Genomic DNA, 18,945 nt, shown 5'->3' with positions numbered 1-18,945 from the left:
TGGGCAGCCATGTCCTGACTCAAAGGCACCAGACAAGAAAAGAGGAACCAACAGACACTTTGATTCTTCTCTTTAAGTTGTTCTATTGGCCTTCCATGACATGAATACGAGGTTATAACGAGGTGAACACACTTCATCAATCAATAACAGTGATAAATGAATCAATAACATAGCATCTGTTCTGAACACTTGCCAACGCCATTCACTCCCTTTCAATTGCACAGGGGCGTGTCTAGCGTGGTTTTCAAAACTTATTTTGCGCATGCCCCGTACGTACACATGCCGCGCAGTCAGTGGCTTGAGATTTCTTTAAACAAGCTAACGTTAGTCAGGCAGCAGCGAATCGTACAACAGCACATACTGGCTGAGAGACAACTCAAAACAAGAGAAGGTATAACATCTCACCGCTGTATCAAATGATACAGTTTAATGTACATTACTGGCTTGCTTGTAGAAAGACGGAGAACTGCGGTAGCCGTTTCTAATTTGCCTATCGTGGATAATTTAGCATCAGCAAACATTTACTAGTAGAACAATGTCAGTACGATACTTGCTAGCTATTCACGTTTAGTTATCTAGCTAGCTGTGTTCCCTAAACAGAAAATTAATTGCAGAACGGGCTATCTGGCCTAACCAAGTGGAACACAATATCATCTCGCTAGCTACTAACGTACAAGTCGTGAGAAGACGTTCAAAGTTAGCCTACCAGACCGCTATGGCTAGTTGGCTACCAAACTATCTAGCTAACTTGCGCAGTCATTAAGTCAACTTGCTGTGATTTACTTACTCCGTAGCTAAGTTTTATATCCTCGAAACAAGTGTTGGATATTTGAGATGTAAGCAACCTGCCTTACAGTTGACATAAAGTATTGAAACTGAAGTATTTTGAATCAGCATCACCATGCATCACCATGCCAGAGTACCATGCTAATTTAGCTAGCCAGTTGCTAACGGCATCCCCCAAAGTCCATCCCTAGATTTACTGTGAGTGGGTAAAGTGTCTGACGCAGAGGAAAATAACGAATGTCATTGGAGCACAAAGGTTGTCATTTTAAAAATGTATTCCAAACGTGTCGGACGGCAAAGATGGGCTAACATCTGCTAGCTTTAGGCCAAAGTATTTGTCAGTACCTGGTGTTTTAGTGATGTATAGCGAGCTAGTATGACTTACTCAATCATATATTGATCGGGTGAATATAACATCTGCGTTTTTTTGTCAATATAACTTTTCATGAGCTTGTAGCGAAGACAATCAGTTATTAATGGTACTACTCAGTTTAGACCATCACTACCGTTACTATGCCTAACGAATTGATTTTGACCATATTTACAGGGCACCATGGAGCTAAATGATGGAAACCTTCAGACCCTCACAGAATTTATGCGCAAAACTCTGGACCCAGATCCATCCGTAAGACGTCCAGGTATGGGAACTCAGAGTAGAATGCTTGTTAATTTTAAAATACTCATGCCCTGATCAGTCATGGTAGCAATAAACATATACAATGATATATACTTGGGCATTTATGTACAATTTTCCAGTGCTTGACTGGAATGTTCTTATTTCCCTCTTCCAGCTGAAAAGTTTCTTGAGTCAGTTGAAGGGAACCAGAATTACCCAATATTGCTGCTTACATTGTTGGAGAAATCCCAAGACAATGTGATCCGGGTGTGTGCAGCTGTCACCTTCAAAAATTACATCAAGAGGAACTGGCGCATAGTAAGTTATATTGGAACAAATGTTATGGTTTGTGCAAGTATTGTTGTCCCAATGTTGGCATGACAAGTGTTACTTTGTATTCTGTCTCTTTCAGATTGAAGATGAACCCAACAAAATCTCAGATCCGGACCGGACCACAATCAAGGCCAACATTGTAAATTTGATGCTGAGCAGCCCTGAACAGATTCAGAAACAGGTATGTCTTCACATGAGTCAAGACCTGTTACCTGTTCATCTACTCTAAATCAAAGTCAGTGGGCTGGTGCTTGTTTTGAGTTTCATATGAGGTTCTTGGAATCCATGGTTTCCCAATCCTTTAGAATAATACATGTATACAATCAAAAGGTAGATTTGTAGAGATGGTACAGTTTTTCTGTATTTACTGTTCTACAGTTGAGTGATGCCATCAGCATCATCGGTAGAGAGGACTTCCCTCTGAAATGGCCAGACCTCCTGACAGAGATGGTAACCCGCTTCCAGAGCGGAGACTTCCACATCATTAACGGAGTGCTCCGGACCGCACACTCACTTTTCAAGAGGTAAACCACCATGAGCATGACACGTGGCCCTCTAATGATAGGTGTCAGAGTCAATCATGTCTTTGTGGTTAATTTTGAAAGATATTAACACTGATCATCTGTTTTCCCAGGTATCGACATGAGTTTAAGTCAAATGAGCTATGGCTGGAGATTAAACTGGTGTTGGACACATTTGCGAATCCACTGACTGAACTCTTCAAGGTTAGTGGTGGATTGGTTTCAGAGTTAATCAACTTGAACAATTGAAGTGTATTTCAAGTAAAAACAACATGTCTGGAAATTGTTCCTTGCCGTCCCTTGCTTCTACTTTGTATAGTACCTTAATTATTCAGACATGGGAAGACATTGTCTGCTATTAATGTCTATTGTTTTTTCAGGCCACCATTGAGCTGTGTCAGACCCATGCGACAGACGTCAATGCTTTGAAGATCCTCTTCTCGTCCCTTACTCTGATCTCAAAGCTTTTCTACAGTCTCAACTTTCAGGTGCGTCCACCCCCTGCCTCTTACCTGCTTTATGTCCACAGGGACTTACTGTATTTAAATGTGATGCTTTTTTACTGGAGTTATCTCATTCTTCCATCTTTGTCTCTGCCTTCACAGGACCTTCCAGAGTTCTTTGAGGACAACATGGAGACCTGGATGTCTAATTTCCATAACTTGTTGACCTTGGATAACAAGCTACTACAAACAGATGTGCGTGGATCTGGTGATTAACAGCACTTTCACTCTAAGATGTTCAAGTGGCTATTAATGAATCAGTTGATTAAACTTGTGATACGGTCTTGTCTTTTCCTCCCAACAGGATGAAGAGGAGGCAGGTCTTCTGGAGCTGCTCAAGTCTCAGATCTGTGACAACGCTGCTCTGTACGCCCAGAAGTACGATGAAGAATTCCAGCCTTACCTGCCTCGGTTTGTCACCGCTATCTGGAACCTGCTGGTCTCCACTGGCCAGGAGGTCAAGTACGACCTGGTGAGACTGCTGATACATTCATGTAGCTTATCAATAGATCATGTTGACCACCTGCTAATACGTTTGCTTGGGGCGGCAGGTAGACTAGTCGTTAGAGCGTTGGACTAGTAACTGAAAGGTTGCATGATCGAATCCCTGAGCTGACAAGCTAAAAATCTGTCATTCTGCCCCTGAACAAGGCAGTTAATCCACTGTTCCTATGCAGTCATTGAAAATAGGAATTTGTTCTTAACCCACTTGCCTAGTTAAATAAATACATTTTTGCTCCTTTTATATTTGTGACGTAGCTTGTGAGCAATGCTATTCAGTTCCTGGCATCTGTGTGTGAAAGACCCCACTACAAGCATCTGTTTGAGGACCAGAACATACTCACCAGCATCTGTGAGAAGGTCATTGTGCCCAACATGGAGTTCAGAAGTGAGTTTAGACTGAAACAGTATCTTGGGGATGAATGGCTACATGACTGTTTCTGCTCTTGCCATTGTACATTAACGGCAGCGATTTGCATAATGGTCTTTGATACTGATACATAGATTTCTGTCTCCAGGTGCTGATGAGGAGGCCTTTGAGGATAACTCTGAGGAATATATCCGAAGAGATCTTGAAGGATCAGGTAAAAACATTTTTTTAAAACTCAAGACCAAAATTGAACTGGAGGATTGTTGAAGTTTAGGTATTCAAGGCACACTGATATTCACCACTCGGTTCTGTCTCCTTCCTGCAGACATAGACACTCGGCGCAGGGCTGCTTGTGACTTGGTGAGAGGCCTGTGTAAGTTCTTTGAGGGCCCGGTCACAGCCATCTTTTCTGGCTATGTCAACTCCATGCTTGGGGAGTATGCCAAGAACCCAGGGGTGAACTGGAAGCACAAAGACGCTGCCATCTACCTGGTCACATCTCTGGCCTCAAAAGCCCAGACAGCGAAGGTATGATTAGGTCATTATGCCTATTGTATTTGGGTGTGTTTGTGACATCTGATGGGTTATACAGTTGAAGTCCCAAGTTTACATACACCTTAGCCAAATACATTTAAACTCAGTTTTTAAAAATTCCTGACATTTAATCCTAGTACAAATTCCCTGTCTAAGGTCAGTTAGGATCACCACTTTATTTTAAGAATGTGAAATGTCAGAATAATAGTAGAGTGAATTAATTATTTCAGCTATTATTTCTTTCATCGCATTCCCAGTGGGTCAGAATTGGGTCAAACGATTTGGGTAGCCTTCCATAAGGTTCCCACAATAAGTTGGGTGAATTTTGGCCCATTCCTCCTGACAGAGCTGGTGTGACTGAGTCAGGTTTGTAGGCCACCTTGCGCGCACAAGCTTTTTCAGTTCTGCCCACAAATGTTCTATAGGATTGAGGTCAGGGCTTTGTGATGGCCACTCCAATACCTTGACTTTGTTGTCCTTAAGACATTTTGCCACAACTTTGGAAATATGCTTGGGGTCATTGTCCATTTGGAAGACCCAATTGCGACCAAGCTTTAACTTCCTGACTAATGTCTTGAGATGTTGCTTCAATATATCCACATTTTCCTCCCTCATGATGCCATCTATTTTAAGTGCACCAGTCATTCCTGCAGCAAAGCACCTCCACAACATGATGCTGCCACCCCTGTGCTACACGGTTGGGATGGTGTTCTTCGGCTTGCAAGCCTCCCCTTTTCCTCCAAACATAACGATGGTCATTATGGCCACACAGTTCTATTTTTGTTTCATCAGACCAGGAGACATTTTTCCAGAAAGTACGATCTTTGTTCCCGTGTGCAGTTGCAAACCGTAGTCTGGCTTTTCTATGGTTGTTTTGGAGCAGTGGCTTCTTCCTTGCTGAGCGGCCTTTCAGGTTATGTCGATATAGGACTCGTTTTACTGTAGATATAAATACTTTTGTACCCGTTTCCACAAGATCCTTTGCTGTTGTTGTGGGATTGATTTGCACTTTTCGCACCCAAGTACGTTCATCTCTATGAGACAGAGCGGTATGATGGCTGCGTGGTCCCAAGGTGTTTATACTTGCGTACTATTGTTTGTACAGATGAACGTGGTACCTTCAGGCGTTTGGAAATTGCTCCCAAGAATGAACCAGACTTGTGGATGTCTACCATTTTTTTTTCTGCTGTTTTGGCTGATTTCTTTTGATTTTCCCATGATGGCAAGCAAATAGGCACTGAGTTTGAAGGTAGGCCTTGAAATGCATCCACATGTACATCTCCAATTGACTCAAATGATGTCAATTAGCCTATCAGAAGCTTCTAAAGCCATGACATTTTCTGGAATTTTCCAAGCTGTTTAAAGGCACTGTCAACTTAGTGTATGTAAAATTCTGATCCACTGGAATTGTGATACAGTGAAATAATCGTTCTGTAAAAAATTGTTGGACAGATTACTTGTCATGCACAAAGATGTCCTAACTGACTTGCCAAAACTATAGTTTAACAAGAAATTTGGAGTGGTTGAAAAACGAGTTCTAATGACGCCAACCTAAGTGTATAAACTTCTGTCTTCAAGTGTAAATATTATTGCAGTAGAGACATTGAGCAAATTACACAGACAATTTTTCTTTTTCAGCATGGTATCACGCAAGCTAACGAGTTGGTGAACCTTACAGAATTCTTTGTGAACCACATTCTCACAGACCTCAAATCCCAGAACGGTAAATATAAACTTGAACTTGGAAACAATGAATTAACCATCACAGCTGTGGATTGCTTTATCGCTGCACTTTTATGGAACATGTTTACTCTGTTCTATTATAGTCAATGAGTTCCCAGTGTTGAAGGCTGATGCCATCAAATATGTCATGATCTTCAGGAGTCAGGTATGATTTTGTTTTCTCTACCCTCTGAAAGTTAATTCTCACGAGTTCAGCCCATTTACTAAGGGTTGACATCAACGCTTGCAGGGGCCCGTGAATAACCAGTCCTCGGTCCCCTTGTCTTCCAGCTGCCCAAAGAGCAGCTGCTGCAGGCTGTCCCTCTGCTGGTGGCCCACCTGCAGGCAGAGAGCACGGTAGAGCACACCTACGCTGCCCATGCACTGGAGAGACTCTTCACCATGAGGGGCCCCAACAACTCTACTCTGTGAGTAGTAACCATCTATACTTAGATAATTAAATAAAGACTTTGTCTTTTCCAACACCACACTACACAAATATAATCAACTATACACCACATCCATAGTAGTTTGTTTGTTAATAAAACTTTGGTCATTACCAATAACCTTAGTCTGTAACTTTTGGTGCCTCATGTCAGTAGTGATTAATCATCTGTCATCGTATGTTTCAGTATCACTCCTGCAGAGATGGCCCCCTTCACAGAACAGCTGCTAAACAACCTGTTCAAGGCTCTGGCTCTGCCTGGCTCCTCAGAGAATGAATATATCATGAAAGGTACTTTAGTTTGAGTGTTAAATGCTCTCCTTATAACTTCTATGGCTTTCATTGTATTTTTAACTATCCGTCCTTTTGCTTAATGTCGTCACGGAGGACCTAATGTCTGCAACCTTAAAAGGAAGGTGACAACTTTTTTCAGTGTGTACTGACTGATCCTTGTCCTCTACCCAGACTTCTCCTTTATTCTCTTCCAGCCATCATGCGCAGCTTCTCCCTCCTGCAGGAGGCCATTGTTCCTTACATCCCCACTCTGATTGGCCAGCTCACTCACAAGCTCCTGCTGGTCAGCAAGGTAGGTCACACAATCATCTCTTGTCTGCATTGCTGTGGATGCATGTACATATGAGCTGACTTGCATTGTCTAAAGGCATCTGGAAACACAGGTTCGGTTTGCTCCTTGCAGAACTTGGCTTGGCGTAATTCATGTCTGTTCTCGCATGCTCCCTTAAAATACCTTCGCTTCAAAACAAGAAAAAAATTTGCAATATTACGGTTTGTCCCGCTTGAGACGCTAGTACACTTGCAAAAAATAATCTCTAAATTTATCTAAGATTAACAACTCAAGAAATCTGTAATAAATTGACACTTGTCGAGGACGTCTTAGTCGTGCAATTTTACATCTAACTATGATGTTTAGTGCAGTATTTCTCAAGTTAAAAAAATGCATGCAAAATAGTCGTCTCTCGTTGAATGACAAACACTTCATTAACAAATCTCTACTGTTGCCAATCACAGATGAAGGGGCGTGGACTACCGAACTTAGACTTGCCTCAAGATAAACAGCTGGGAATAAATTGCCGAACACCAAAACGTCACAATTTCGCCATAACATACAGTGCCTTCGGAAAATATTCAGACCCCTTGACTTTTTCCACATTTTGTTACGTTAAAGCCTTATTCTAAAATGGATTAAATCAATAAAAATCCTCAGCAATCTACACACAATACCCCATGACAACAAAGCGAAAACAGGTTTTTAGAAGTTTTGGCACATTTATAAAAAAAAATTTTTTTTAAACATTCCTTATTTACAGAAGTATTCAGACCCTTTGCTATAAGACTTGAAATTGAGCTCGGATGCATCCTGTTTCCATTGATTGTCCTTGAGATGTTTCTACAACTTGATTGTAGTCCACCTGTGGTAAATTAATTGAACATAATTTGGAAAGGCACACACATGTCTATACAAAGCCCCACAGACCAAAAACCAAGCTATGAGGTCGAAGGAATTGTCCGTAGAGCTCTGATCTGGGGAAGGATACCGAAACAACATTTCTGGAGCATTGAAGGTCCCCAAGAACAGTGGCCTCCATCATTCTTAAATGTAAGAAGTTTGGAACCACCAAGACTCTTCCTAGAACTTGCTGCCTGGCCAAATTGAACAATTGGGGGAGAAGGGCCTTGGTCAAGGAGGTGACCAAGAACCCGATGGTCACTCTGACAGAGCTCTAAAGTTCTTTTGTGGAGATGGGAGAACCTTTCAGAAGGACAACCATCTCTGCAGCACTCCACCAATCAGGCCTTTATGGAAGGCCTGACGGAAGCTAGTCCTAAGGCACATGAAAGCCCACTTGGAGTTTGCCAAAAAGGCACCTAAAGAAACCAAGATTGAACTCTGGCCTGAATGCCAAGAGTCACGTCTGGAGGAAATCTGGCACCATCGATAGTTACAAATCAGGATATTATTAGTATCGTATTTGAAAATATTGCCATACAATTTTTTTGCGCTACTTGGATGTACCAAGTACAAGAACGCCAGTATTTTTCCTTCATTGCTTGTTCTCCATCTTTTTAGATAGGGGGCCAATTTGTTTTCAGCACTTTATATTTCTGTGACTGTCTCTCTTGTCCCTCTGCAGCAGACATATGAAGAGCATTATGTTTGGAACATTGAATCGCTATATAATCGCAATAAATATCGTATTGGCACGTAAGTGCTGTGATATCGTATCGGGAGGTCCATGGCAAGTTCCAGCCCTGGTATTTACCTGTATCATGTTTCTTCCAGAACCCCAGCAAGCCTCACTTTAACCACTACCTGTTTGAGTCCCTGTGCCTGTCCATCCGGATCACCTGCAAGGCCAACACAACCACTGTGGGCAGCTTCGAGGAGGCCCTCTTCCCAGTCTTCACTGAGATCCTACAGAATGATGTACAGGGTATGTGGCTGTACCCTAGAAAGAAGCAGGCTATAGAAAGAAGCAGGCTATAGAAGTTCATGTTAAGCGTAAGATGCCTGTCTGACTAGAACATGCCTAGGAAACTGAGTAGGTGGATGAAGGGGTTGAAAAGCCATCCTCTGAATCGCATGGATGCCGTGTTGTTGGCAATCTGCACATTGCCCTTCTTACATCAAATGTCCCGCTTCCTGTTGCAGAGTTTGTGCCGTACGTGTTCCAGGTGATGTCCCTGCTTCTGGAGATCCACACTAGCTCCATCCCCAACTCCTACATGGCCCTTTTCCCCCACCTGCTGCAGCCTGTGCTGTGGGAACGCACTGGCAACATTCCCCCTCTGGTGCGCCTGCTTCAAGCATATCTGGAGAAGGGGGGAGCCACCATAGCCAGCTCTGCTGCTGACAAAATAGTGAGTTACAGCTGGGGGTAGTATGTCAATGGTAAGATGACTCTTACTGTAATAAGAGGAGTCTTACTGTACTTTTCTGTAACCTCTTGTCTTAATCTACCTGTTGATGCATGCAATTAGTTAGTTGTGATAATCTGATGTTAAAGTGCTCTCCCTATACAGCCTGGCCTGCTAGGAGTCTTCCAGAAGCTCATAGCCTCCAAGGCCAATGACCACCAAGGTTTCTACCTGATGAACAGTATCATAGAGCACATGCCGACGTGAGTCAACAGCCTCCACCTTTGTCTTCTAACGGTGAACTTTGTGTGTAGTTGACATGGGGGCTGTATCATGAGTTATTTTGTTCACTCCCTCTCAGGGAGTCCATTGTTCAGTACAGGAAACAGATCTTCATCCTGCTCTTCCAGAGACTGCAGAGCTCCAAAACCACCAAGTTCATCAAGAGTGAGTATAGCTTAAAACAAATGTTGGCATGTTTATTTAACTTCTTTGGATAGGGGGCAGCATTTTTGGATGAAAAGCATGCCCAGAGTAAACTGCCTTCTACTCAGTCCCAGATGCTAATATAGTATTGGATAGAAAACACTCTGAAGTTTCTAAAACAGTTTGAATGATGTCTGAGTATAACAGAACTCATATGGCAGGCAAAAACCTGAGGAAGAAATCTAAACCAAGTGGGAAATCTGAGGTTTGTAGTTTTTAAACTCAGCCCACTAACTTCAATAGGGGCTATTGGTTATGTTGCACTACCTAAGGCTTCCACTAGATGTCAACAGTCTTTAGAAACTGTTTGAGGCTTCTACTATGAAGGGGGGCTGAATGAGAGGGGAATGAGTCCAAGGTCTGCCAGCAGCCTCCATCTCAGTCACGCGCATTCACATGAGGCAGCTCTCGTTCCATTGCTTTTCTACAGACAATGTAATTATCCGGTTGGAAGATTATTGAACATTTATGATAACATCCTAAAGATTGATTCTATACATAGTTTGATATGTTTCTACAGACAGTAATATAACTTTTTGAAATTTTCGTCTGAGCATTCCGCTGGACTTGAACGCACGTTTTGATTTGTTTACCAAACGCCCTAACAAAAGGAGGTATATGGACATAAATTATGAACTTTATCGAACAAATCAAACATATATTGTGGAACTGGGATTCCTGGGAGTGCATTCTGATGATCATCAAATGTAAGTGAATATTTATAATGCCATTTCTGACTGTTGACTGCGCAACATGACGGATATTTCTTTTGGCTGTTTTGGGCTCTGAGCGCCGTGCTCAGATTATGCTTTATCCGTAAACCTTTTTTGAAATCTGACACAGCGGTTGCATTAAGGAAATTTAACTAAAGTTCCATGCATAACACTTGAATTTTCATCAATATTTTATAATGAGTATTTCTGTGAATTGATGTGGCTCTCTGCAAAATCACCACATGTTTTGGAACTACTGACCATAACACGCCAATGTAAAATTAGATTTTTGGATATAAATATGCACTTTACCGAACAAAACATACATGTATTGTGTAACATGAAGTCCTATGAGTGTCATCGGATGAAAATCATCAAAGGTTAGTGATTAATTTTTATCTATTTGTGCTTTTTGTGACTCCTCTTTGGCTGGAAAAATGGCTGGGTTTTTCTGTGACTTGGTGGTGACCTAACATAATCGTTTGCTTTACAGCGAAAGCTCCACATTTTGGAAATTAGACACTGGCTGGTTTAATGAGAATTTTTATCTTTAAAATGGTGCCTAATACTTGTATGTTTGCGATTTCTGTTGATTTGTATTTGGTGCCCTACCATTTCATTGTCTGTGTTCCCAGACAGGTTAAGAAGTATAATTGAAACTTTGTTATGCTAGCACAACAGGAGTGTGTAGGGTTATATTAACCCAGTTTTAGAATGAGCTCTGTGTGATCTCTCAATGCTGCACATTTTCACAGGCCCTCCTATTTTCCACAGGCTTCATGGTGTTTATCAATCTTTATGGTGTCAAGTACGGAGCCATTGCTCTGCAGGAGATTTTTGACAGCATACAGCCAAAGTAAGTATCTCTTGTCAGATTAAATGAGACTGACCTTTGACACGTTTGATTCAGTTTGTCCATTAGTGTAGCCTTGGAGCGGAGTGTGCAGATGACTCATTTACATTGATCTGCATACATGCCAGTCAGTTGTCCCGATTGGCTTTTAAAGGCCAACCATGTCCTCTTACTGCATTACACACACTTGCATGGCATGTTAGGCTGAGCTTGGAATGTTTTATCATATTCCATATTATAGGCCTTCATGAATGATAAAAGATAAGAACCACGTGGAGAGGTATTCTCAGTGCTGAGTCTAATTTCTCTTTAAGGATGTTTGGCATGGTGCTGGAGAAGATAGTCATTCCAGAGGTGCAGAAGGTGTCTGGACCAGTGGAGAAGAAGATCTGTGCTGTGGGCATCACCAAGATCCTCACTGAGTGCCCTGCCATGATAGATACTGAGTACACCAAACTCTGGTGAGAAACTGTCCTGGAATATTATTACACTTTGCAGTGTTTTTACTAAATGAATGGCCTGCTAAATAGTTTGTTCTTTAGGACCCCCCTGCTTCAGGCCCTCATTGGGCTATTTGAGCTACCAGAGGATGATAGCATCCCTGATGACGAGCACTTCATTGACATAGAGGACACACCCGGTTACCAGACTGCTTTCTCCCAGCTGGCCTTTGCTGGGAAGAAGGAGCACGACCCTATCGGAGAGATGGTCAGCAACCCCAAGATCCTGCTAGCTCAGTCTCTCCACAAGCTCTCTACTTCATGTCCCGGACGGGTAAGTTGATTTATTGAAATGCACTAACACTAGGCTATATTAGAGGCAGTGGGCCTATTGACTAAATCACTCCCTTATAGCAGGAACAACTACACAGCAAGACTCCAAGAGATAGCTAATGCTAGCTAGCAAATTCTTTATTTTCACGTCCACCTTGTGTTCCAATCTTCTACTCTCATATGATTTAGTCGGTCATTTTAAGCAAAACGACATGGAATGAAAGTTAAGTACCAACTCTGTCTTTGGTTAGTGTCCGTTCTGAGATTGGATGGTTGGCCTGATAGCCGGTCGAGTCCAACCAAAGACATTAAAATGGCTCCTAATGTCTCTGTTTGGCACTCAGAATTAATGAGTTGAATAGGGGGTACGACCTTGCGACAGACTAGTGTTCTTTCAAAGGGGTGTACTTGTACAACAAGCTGCCTCATACTACAGACACTGAAGATGGGTTCCTGTCCTATGGTGCATTCTGTCTCGGACAAGGCTTACTTATAAAAGTGAAGCCCCAGCTGACTGAGCCAGTCACCCAACCGAGTGTTGAAGGTGCTCTAGCCCAGCATAGACTGTGTGAGGCCCCAGGAATAGCAGAGCGGGGTGTAGTGTACAACATTTTGGCTTCTAGATTGCTAATGCATCCCTGAATAATGACAACTGAGTGAATCTCTCCTGTTTTCCTCCCATGGCAGGTCCCCTCTGTGCTGAACACCAGCCTGAATGCTGAGGCCCTCCAGTACCTGCAGGGTTACCTCCAGGCTGCCTCTGTACAGCTGGTGTGAAGATGGACACAGAAGCTTCCTCACTGACGCACAATAACTGGGCACTGTCGCCCATGGGCCACACTGGGACTGACTCATCAGGATTGAATGGACAAAACAAAGACTGATCAATTGACTACTCATGGTGGATACTTGGACAATGGGTCAACATGTTCATCGACGAATTGGGATTTTTAAGGGTTTTTAAATGGTGTTAAAAGAAATGGAAGAGCAATAGTTTTTGTGGGGGGTGGAGTTGTCTTTGTCCTTTATTGGCATGCTGTGCAGTTATGGAAAGTTGTGGAAGGCTGGCTTCACCAACACTCAACTTTGTGAATGTTATGCTTTGATATGACCAATATATCTGCTTGTTTGTCGATTTTTGCCATAATAACGACCTGTCATTGAACATACATTGACAACCCCGACAGCACTCTGGAGTTAACTGGCTGAATTGGACTTCATGACTCTTTGCAGAATCAAATGAGAAGTGTTTTTTTTTTTTCTTCATTTTTTTCAATAGTTGGATTTCCATTGTTTTTACTCTTATGGAGGACTGGTGGTCATGACCTCAAAATATAGGACTTAAAATGTTTCTCTGTTGCATGTAGTTGCGCCTAGCATTGTCTTTATGTCTGGTCTTGGTGCAGAAACTGTCTATAAATTTGAGTGAACAGGATCTTGTATAAAACCTGAGTGGTTTTGCACTTTCAGTGAAAGTCATTGTGTACAGCCTCTTGATTAGCTGTGACACTCAAATAAAATAATCACACTTAATACACATTCCCATTTATTTTATTCACATGAATGGCATTTGATGTAGCAGATTGTTACCCTGACAACCTGTTATGAAGATTTTACAAGTTTATCAAAAAGTGATAACAGTTGCTATAATGCACTTTCTCACCCTTTAGATATCCTGTCAGGGTGTAGTAAGATTGTCTCAACTGACCCTTTGGTGTGCAGATGGTGTTGGTATTTGGTGACACAAACCATTTGGGCAGGAAGGATTGGTCCTATGAGGATTTAGCATGGCTGTTGGTAGTGGCAGCCTTCTGCTCCATTGGCTTGATGAAGGGCAGCATGCACTTGACACCTCACATGAAGCGGTACTTTGCAACGTTGGCCTCCCAAGGAAGCAGTCTATAGTTCAAAATCTTTTGTCAAACTACTTTTTGGTCAAGGAAATGTATTGTGTGTTTATTTTTAAAAATGCAGGGTACTGCATTTACATCAAATCAAATTTTATTTGTCACATACACATGGTTAGCAGATGTTAATGTGAGTGTAGCGAAATGCTTGTGCTTCCAGTTGCGACAATGCAGTAATAACCAACAAGTAATCTAACTAACAATTCCAAAACTACTGTCTTATACACAGTGTAAGGGGATAAAGAATATGTACATAAGGATATATGAATGAGTAATGGTACAGAGCAGCATAGGCAAGATACAGTAGATGATATCGGGTACAGTATATACATATGAGATGAGTATGTAAACAGTGGCATAGTTAAAGTGGCTAGTGATACATGTATTACATAAGGATGCAGTCGATGATATAGAGTACAGTATATACGTATGCATATGAGATGAATAATGTAGGGTAAGTAACATAAGGTAGCATTGTTTAAAGTGGCTAGTGATATATTTACATCATTTCCCATCAATTCCCATTATTAAAGTGGCTGGAGTTGAGTCAGTGTCAGTGTGTTGGCAGCAGCCACTCAATGTTAGTGGTGGCTGTTTAACAGTCTGATGGCCTTGAGATAGAAGCTGTTTTTCAGTCTCTCGGTCCCAGCTTTGATGCACCTGTACTGACCTCGCCTTCTGGATGATAGCGGGGTGAACAGGCAGTGGCTCGGGTGGTTGATGTCCTTGATCTTTATGGCCTTCCTGTAACATCGGGTGGTGTAGGTGTCCTGGAGGGCAGGTAGTTTGCCCCCGGTGATGCGTTGTGCAGACCTCACTACCCTCTGGAGAGCCTTACGGTTGTGGGCGGAGCAGTTGCCGTACCAGGCGGTGATACAGCCCGCCAGGATGCTCTTGATTGTGCATCTGTAGAAGTTTGTGAGTGCTTTTGGTGACAAGCCAAATTTCTTCAGCCTCCTGAGGTTGAAGAGTCGCTGCTGCGCCTTCTTCACGATGCTGTCTGTGTGAGTGGACCAATTCAGTTTGTCTGTGATGTGTATGCCGAGGAACTTAAAACTTGCTACCCTCTCCACTACTGTTCCATCGATGTGGATAGGGGGGTGTTCCCTCTGCTGTTTCCTGAAGTCCACAATCATCTCCTTAGTTTTGTTGACGTTGAGTGTGAGGTTATTTTCCTGACACCACACTCCGAGGGCCCTCACCTCCTCCCTGTAGGCCGTCTCGTCGTTGTTGGTAATCAAGCCTACCACTGTTGTGTCGTCCGCAAACTTGATGATTGAGTTGGAGGCGTGCGTGGCTACGCAGTCGTGGGTGAACAGGGAGTACAGGCGAGGGCTCAGAACGCACCCTTGTGGGGCCCCAGTGTTGAGGATCAGCGGGGTGGAGAGGTTGTTGCCTACCCTCACCACCTGGGGGCGGCCCGTCAGGAAGTCCAGTACCCAGTTGCACAGGGCGGGGTCGAGACCCAGGGTCTCGAGCTTGATGACGAGCTTGGAGGGTACTATGGTGTTGAATGCCGAGCTGTAGTCGATGAACAGCATTCTTACATAGGTATTCCTCTTGTCCAGATGGGTTAGGGCAGTGTGCAGTGTGGTTGAGATTGCATCGTCTGTGGACCTATTTGGACGGTAAGCAAATTGGAGTGGGTCTAGGGTGTCAGGTAGGGTGGAGGTGATATGGTCCTTGACAAGTCTCTCAAAGCACTTCATGATGACGGAAGTGAGTGCTACGGGGCGGTAGTCGTTTAGCTCAGTTACCTTGGCTTTCTTGGGAACAGGAACAATGGTGGCCCTCTTGAAGCATGTGGGAACAGCAGACTGGTATAGGGATTGATTGAATATGTCCGTAAACACACCGGCCAGCTGGTCTGCGCATGCTCTGAGGGCGCGGCTGGGGATGCCGTATGGGCCTGCAGCCTTGCGAGGGTTAACACGTTTAAATGTCTTACTCACCTCAGCTGCAGTGAAGGAGAGTCCGCATGTTTTCGTTGCAGGCCGTGTCAGTGGCACTGTATTGTCCTCAAAGCGGGCAAAAAAGTTATTTAGTCTGCCTGGGAGCAAGACATCCTGGCCCGTGACTGGGCTGGATTTCTTCTTGTAGTCCGTGATTGACTGTAGACCCTGCCACATGCCTCTTGTGTCTGAGCCGTTGAATTGAGATTCTACTTTGTCTCTGTACTGACGCTTAGCTTGTTTGATAGCCTTGCGGAGGGAATAGCTGCACTGTTTGTATTCGGTCATGTTACCAGTCACCTTGCCCTGATTAAAAGTAGTGGTTCGCGCTTTCAGTTTCACGCGAATGCTGCCATCAATCCACGGTTTCTGGTTAGGGAATGTTTTAATCGTTGCTATGGGAACGACATCTTCAACGCACGTTCTAATGAACTCGCACAACGAATCAGCGTATTCGTCCATATTGTTATCTGACGCAATACGAAACATATCCCAGTCCACGTGATGGAAGCAGTCTTGGAGTGTGGAGTCAGCTTGGTCGGACCAGCGTTGGACAGACCTCAGCGTGGGAGCCTCTTGTTTTAGTGTCTGTCTGTAGGCAGGGATCAACAAAATGGAGTCGTGGTCAGCTTTTCCGAAAGGAAGGCGGGGCAGGGCCTTATATGCGTCGCGGAAGTTAGAGTAACAATGATCCAAGGTTTTTCCACCCCTAGTTGCGCAATCGATATGCTGATAAAATTTAGGGAGTCTTGTTTTCAGATTAGCCTTGTTAAAATCCCCAGCTACAATGAATGCAGCCTCTGGATAAATGGATTCCAGTTTGCAAAGAGTCAAATAAAGTTAGTTCAGAGCCATCGATGTGTCTGCTTGGGGGGGGGGGATATATACGGCTGTGATTATAATCGAAGAGAATTCTCTTGGTAGATAATGCGGTCTACATTTGATTGTGAGGAATTCTAAATCAGGTGAACAGAAGGATTTGAGTTCCTGTATGTTTCTTTCATCACACCATGTCTCGTTAGCCATGAGGCATACGCCCCCGCCCCTCTTCTTACCACAAAGATGTTTGTTTCTGTCGGCGCGATGCGTGGAGAAACCCGCTGGCTGCGTCTCCGGAGTCTGACCAGAAGACCGCCTCGTTTCCCTCTTTTTCTGAGTCGTTTTTTTGGGTCGCTGCATGGGATCCATTCCGTTGTCCTGTTTGAAAGGCAGAACACAGGATCCGCGTCGCGAAAAACATATTCTTGGTCGTACTGATGGTGAGTTGACGCTGATCTTATATTCAGTAGTCTTTCTCGACTGTATGTAATGAAACCTAAGATGACCTGGGGTACTAATGTAAGAAATAACACATAAAGCATAGTATGACGATCATGTGCTTGTCCCCAAGGATGGCAGCCAAGGCTGTCTGCACTGTGTCCAGGGGGGAATTAAACCCTGCAGCTCCTTCCTGTTGAGCGTGCCAGAGAGCAAAAATAGATGCAGTAGGTTCAATGGCACAGGTCATGGCATCATTGTGGAACTAGATGGCCAACAAGGGTGTCTTACCTCATCTCGCAGCCAGTGAACATACCAGTGTCGACAATATAAGGACAGACCTGTGGTTTTGATGCCGTCCAGGCCCTCTTCTGCCAGAAAACCATGGTTTAATGAAACCCCACCGCCCCAAATTTACATGCACAGTAGTCCTGAGGGGTGAAAAGGGGAGAGTGCTACATCTGTTGGCCTATAAACATTACTGACAGGGTTTGCAAAATAACTCTTGCTTGTTCCTCTATGGTGTGGAGCAGCCGAGTAGGGTCGGCTCCAGGCATAAGCGACATTAGGGACCCTGGCTGCTAGAGGGCCCCTGACCCCAAATTATTTTTTACAAATTGGGAGGGATTGTTGAGAGTTAGAATAGTAGAATATACAAGGCGCAAGTTTCAAGTTTGGTTGTGGATCAGCAGTTTTTGTCTTGTTTTGTCTGTCACTGACAGTCACTCAATAAGCCTTATCAATCTAAAAATGATGATCTGACAAGTTAGTCTAGCCAGGGGGGCCCAACCAAATCTCGATGAAGGCATTCTCATTCAGAACAGTTTGTGAATATATTATGATATTTGTGACATTTTGGACTGCGTAAAGTTTTATTTTGGCTGTTCGTGCACACAAAAACATTTCTCAAGGCAAGCCAAAGTTTGGAAGCCGAAGTCTACGCCCCTTCGTCGGTGATTGGTCAACAGTAGGGATTCTTTGATGAAGTGTTTGTTGTCATTTAATGATAGACAACTCATTTTCATGCACATTTTTCACTTCAGAAATACTGCACCAAACATCCTAGTTAGATTTAAAATTGTGCAAAAAAAGGCCAAAATTAATAATGTTCTTGAGTTATCTTAGATTAATTATATTTTGAGGAAGTGTATACTGGCTACTGTATTTCAAGCAAAGGTCTTTTCAAGCGAAGGTTGAATGTATGCGAGCGAGCACACTCGTTCAGTTCGTCTAGCCGAGTTTGGCTAGGCACCAACCGAACAGAAGGGAGTTTCTTTCATCAATAGATGCATGACAAATTGTGTGATCATTCATCTTATCTGATATGGTTTACAACAACCCAACAGACATTAAAAGTACATTTAAGCATGAAGAGGAAACCAAGTAAATGTCCAGTGCTCCAGTCTCACCTCTACACAGGCAGTGCTGAAGGGCACTTCCCCAGGGCACTTTGAATTGGGGCAGCAGGTAGGCTAGTGGTTAGAGCATTGGGCCAGTAACCAGGTTGCTGAATCAAATCCTTGAGCTGACAAGGTAAGAATGTGTTAAGGCAGCCCCCCCCCCCCCACCTACCTCTCTGATTTAGAGGTGTTGGGGTAAATGTGGAAGACTGAATACATTCAGTTGGACAACTGTGGCCATGGTTCTTAGCTTTCATCTGAGGCAGAAAAATCCTTTGTTGTCTGTTGAATGGAGGGGTAAAACCAGTTATCCCCAAACCTTTGCAGTAACCCTGGGCCACTGTTTAATACATGTCATTCTGAGGTGAGGTGTCACACATGAAAGAAAGGAACATG

The 18,945-nt window shown here is 43.4% G+C and overlaps 1 protein-coding gene across 1 annotated transcript; it reads left to right on the top strand.

Moving 5' to 3' along the window:
• Positions 1 to 226: 226 nt before the first annotated feature.
• On the top strand, positions 227 to 13,566 carry LOC118388626 (exportin-2). Its single transcript, XM_035777872.2, has 25 exons — positions 227 to 391; positions 1,334 to 1,424; positions 1,578 to 1,720; positions 1,815 to 1,916; positions 2,114 to 2,259; positions 2,370 to 2,460; positions 2,637 to 2,744; positions 2,862 to 2,954; positions 3,064 to 3,231; positions 3,519 to 3,648; positions 3,779 to 3,844; positions 3,956 to 4,158; positions 5,803 to 5,887; positions 5,991 to 6,052; positions 6,178 to 6,314; positions 6,519 to 6,622; positions 6,820 to 6,917; positions 8,634 to 8,784; positions 9,003 to 9,211; positions 9,374 to 9,471; positions 9,570 to 9,655; positions 11,182 to 11,263; positions 11,575 to 11,721; positions 11,803 to 12,034; positions 12,721 to 13,566. Exons 2-25 carry the CDS (start codon positions 1,340 to 1,342, stop codon positions 12,808 to 12,810), a joined length of 2,916 nt encoding a protein of 971 aa, XP_035633765.1. The 5' UTR covers positions 227 to 391; positions 1,334 to 1,339; the 3' UTR covers positions 12,811 to 13,566.
• The last annotated feature ends 5,379 nt before the right edge of the window (positions 13,567 to 18,945 follow it).

Source organism: Oncorhynchus keta, chromosome 10, assembly GCF_023373465.1.
Source record: "Oncorhynchus keta strain PuntledgeMale-10-30-2019 chromosome 10, Oket_V2, whole genome shotgun sequence".
Lineage (NCBI taxonomy): Eukaryota > Metazoa > Chordata > Actinopteri > Salmoniformes > Salmonidae > Oncorhynchus > Oncorhynchus keta.
Note: the sequence above shows the minus strand (reverse complement) of the source record. Positions and strands in the feature narration are given on the sequence as shown.

Excerpts from the sequence above, each read along its gene's own strand:
- LOC118388626 (XM_035777872.2), top strand. The coding sequence starts at position 1,340 with ATGGAGCTAAATGATGGAAACCTTCAGACCCTCACAGAATTTATGCGC. Across the intron at positions 3,649-3,778 it reads GCCCAACATGGAGTTCAGAA|GTGCTGATGAGGAGGCCTTT; the intron begins GTGAGTTTAGAC and ends TTCTGTCTCCAG. Across the intron at positions 6,918-8,633 it reads AGCTCCTGCTGGTCAGCAAG|AACCCCAGCAAGCCTCACTT; the intron begins GTAGGTCACACA and ends TGTTTCTTCCAG.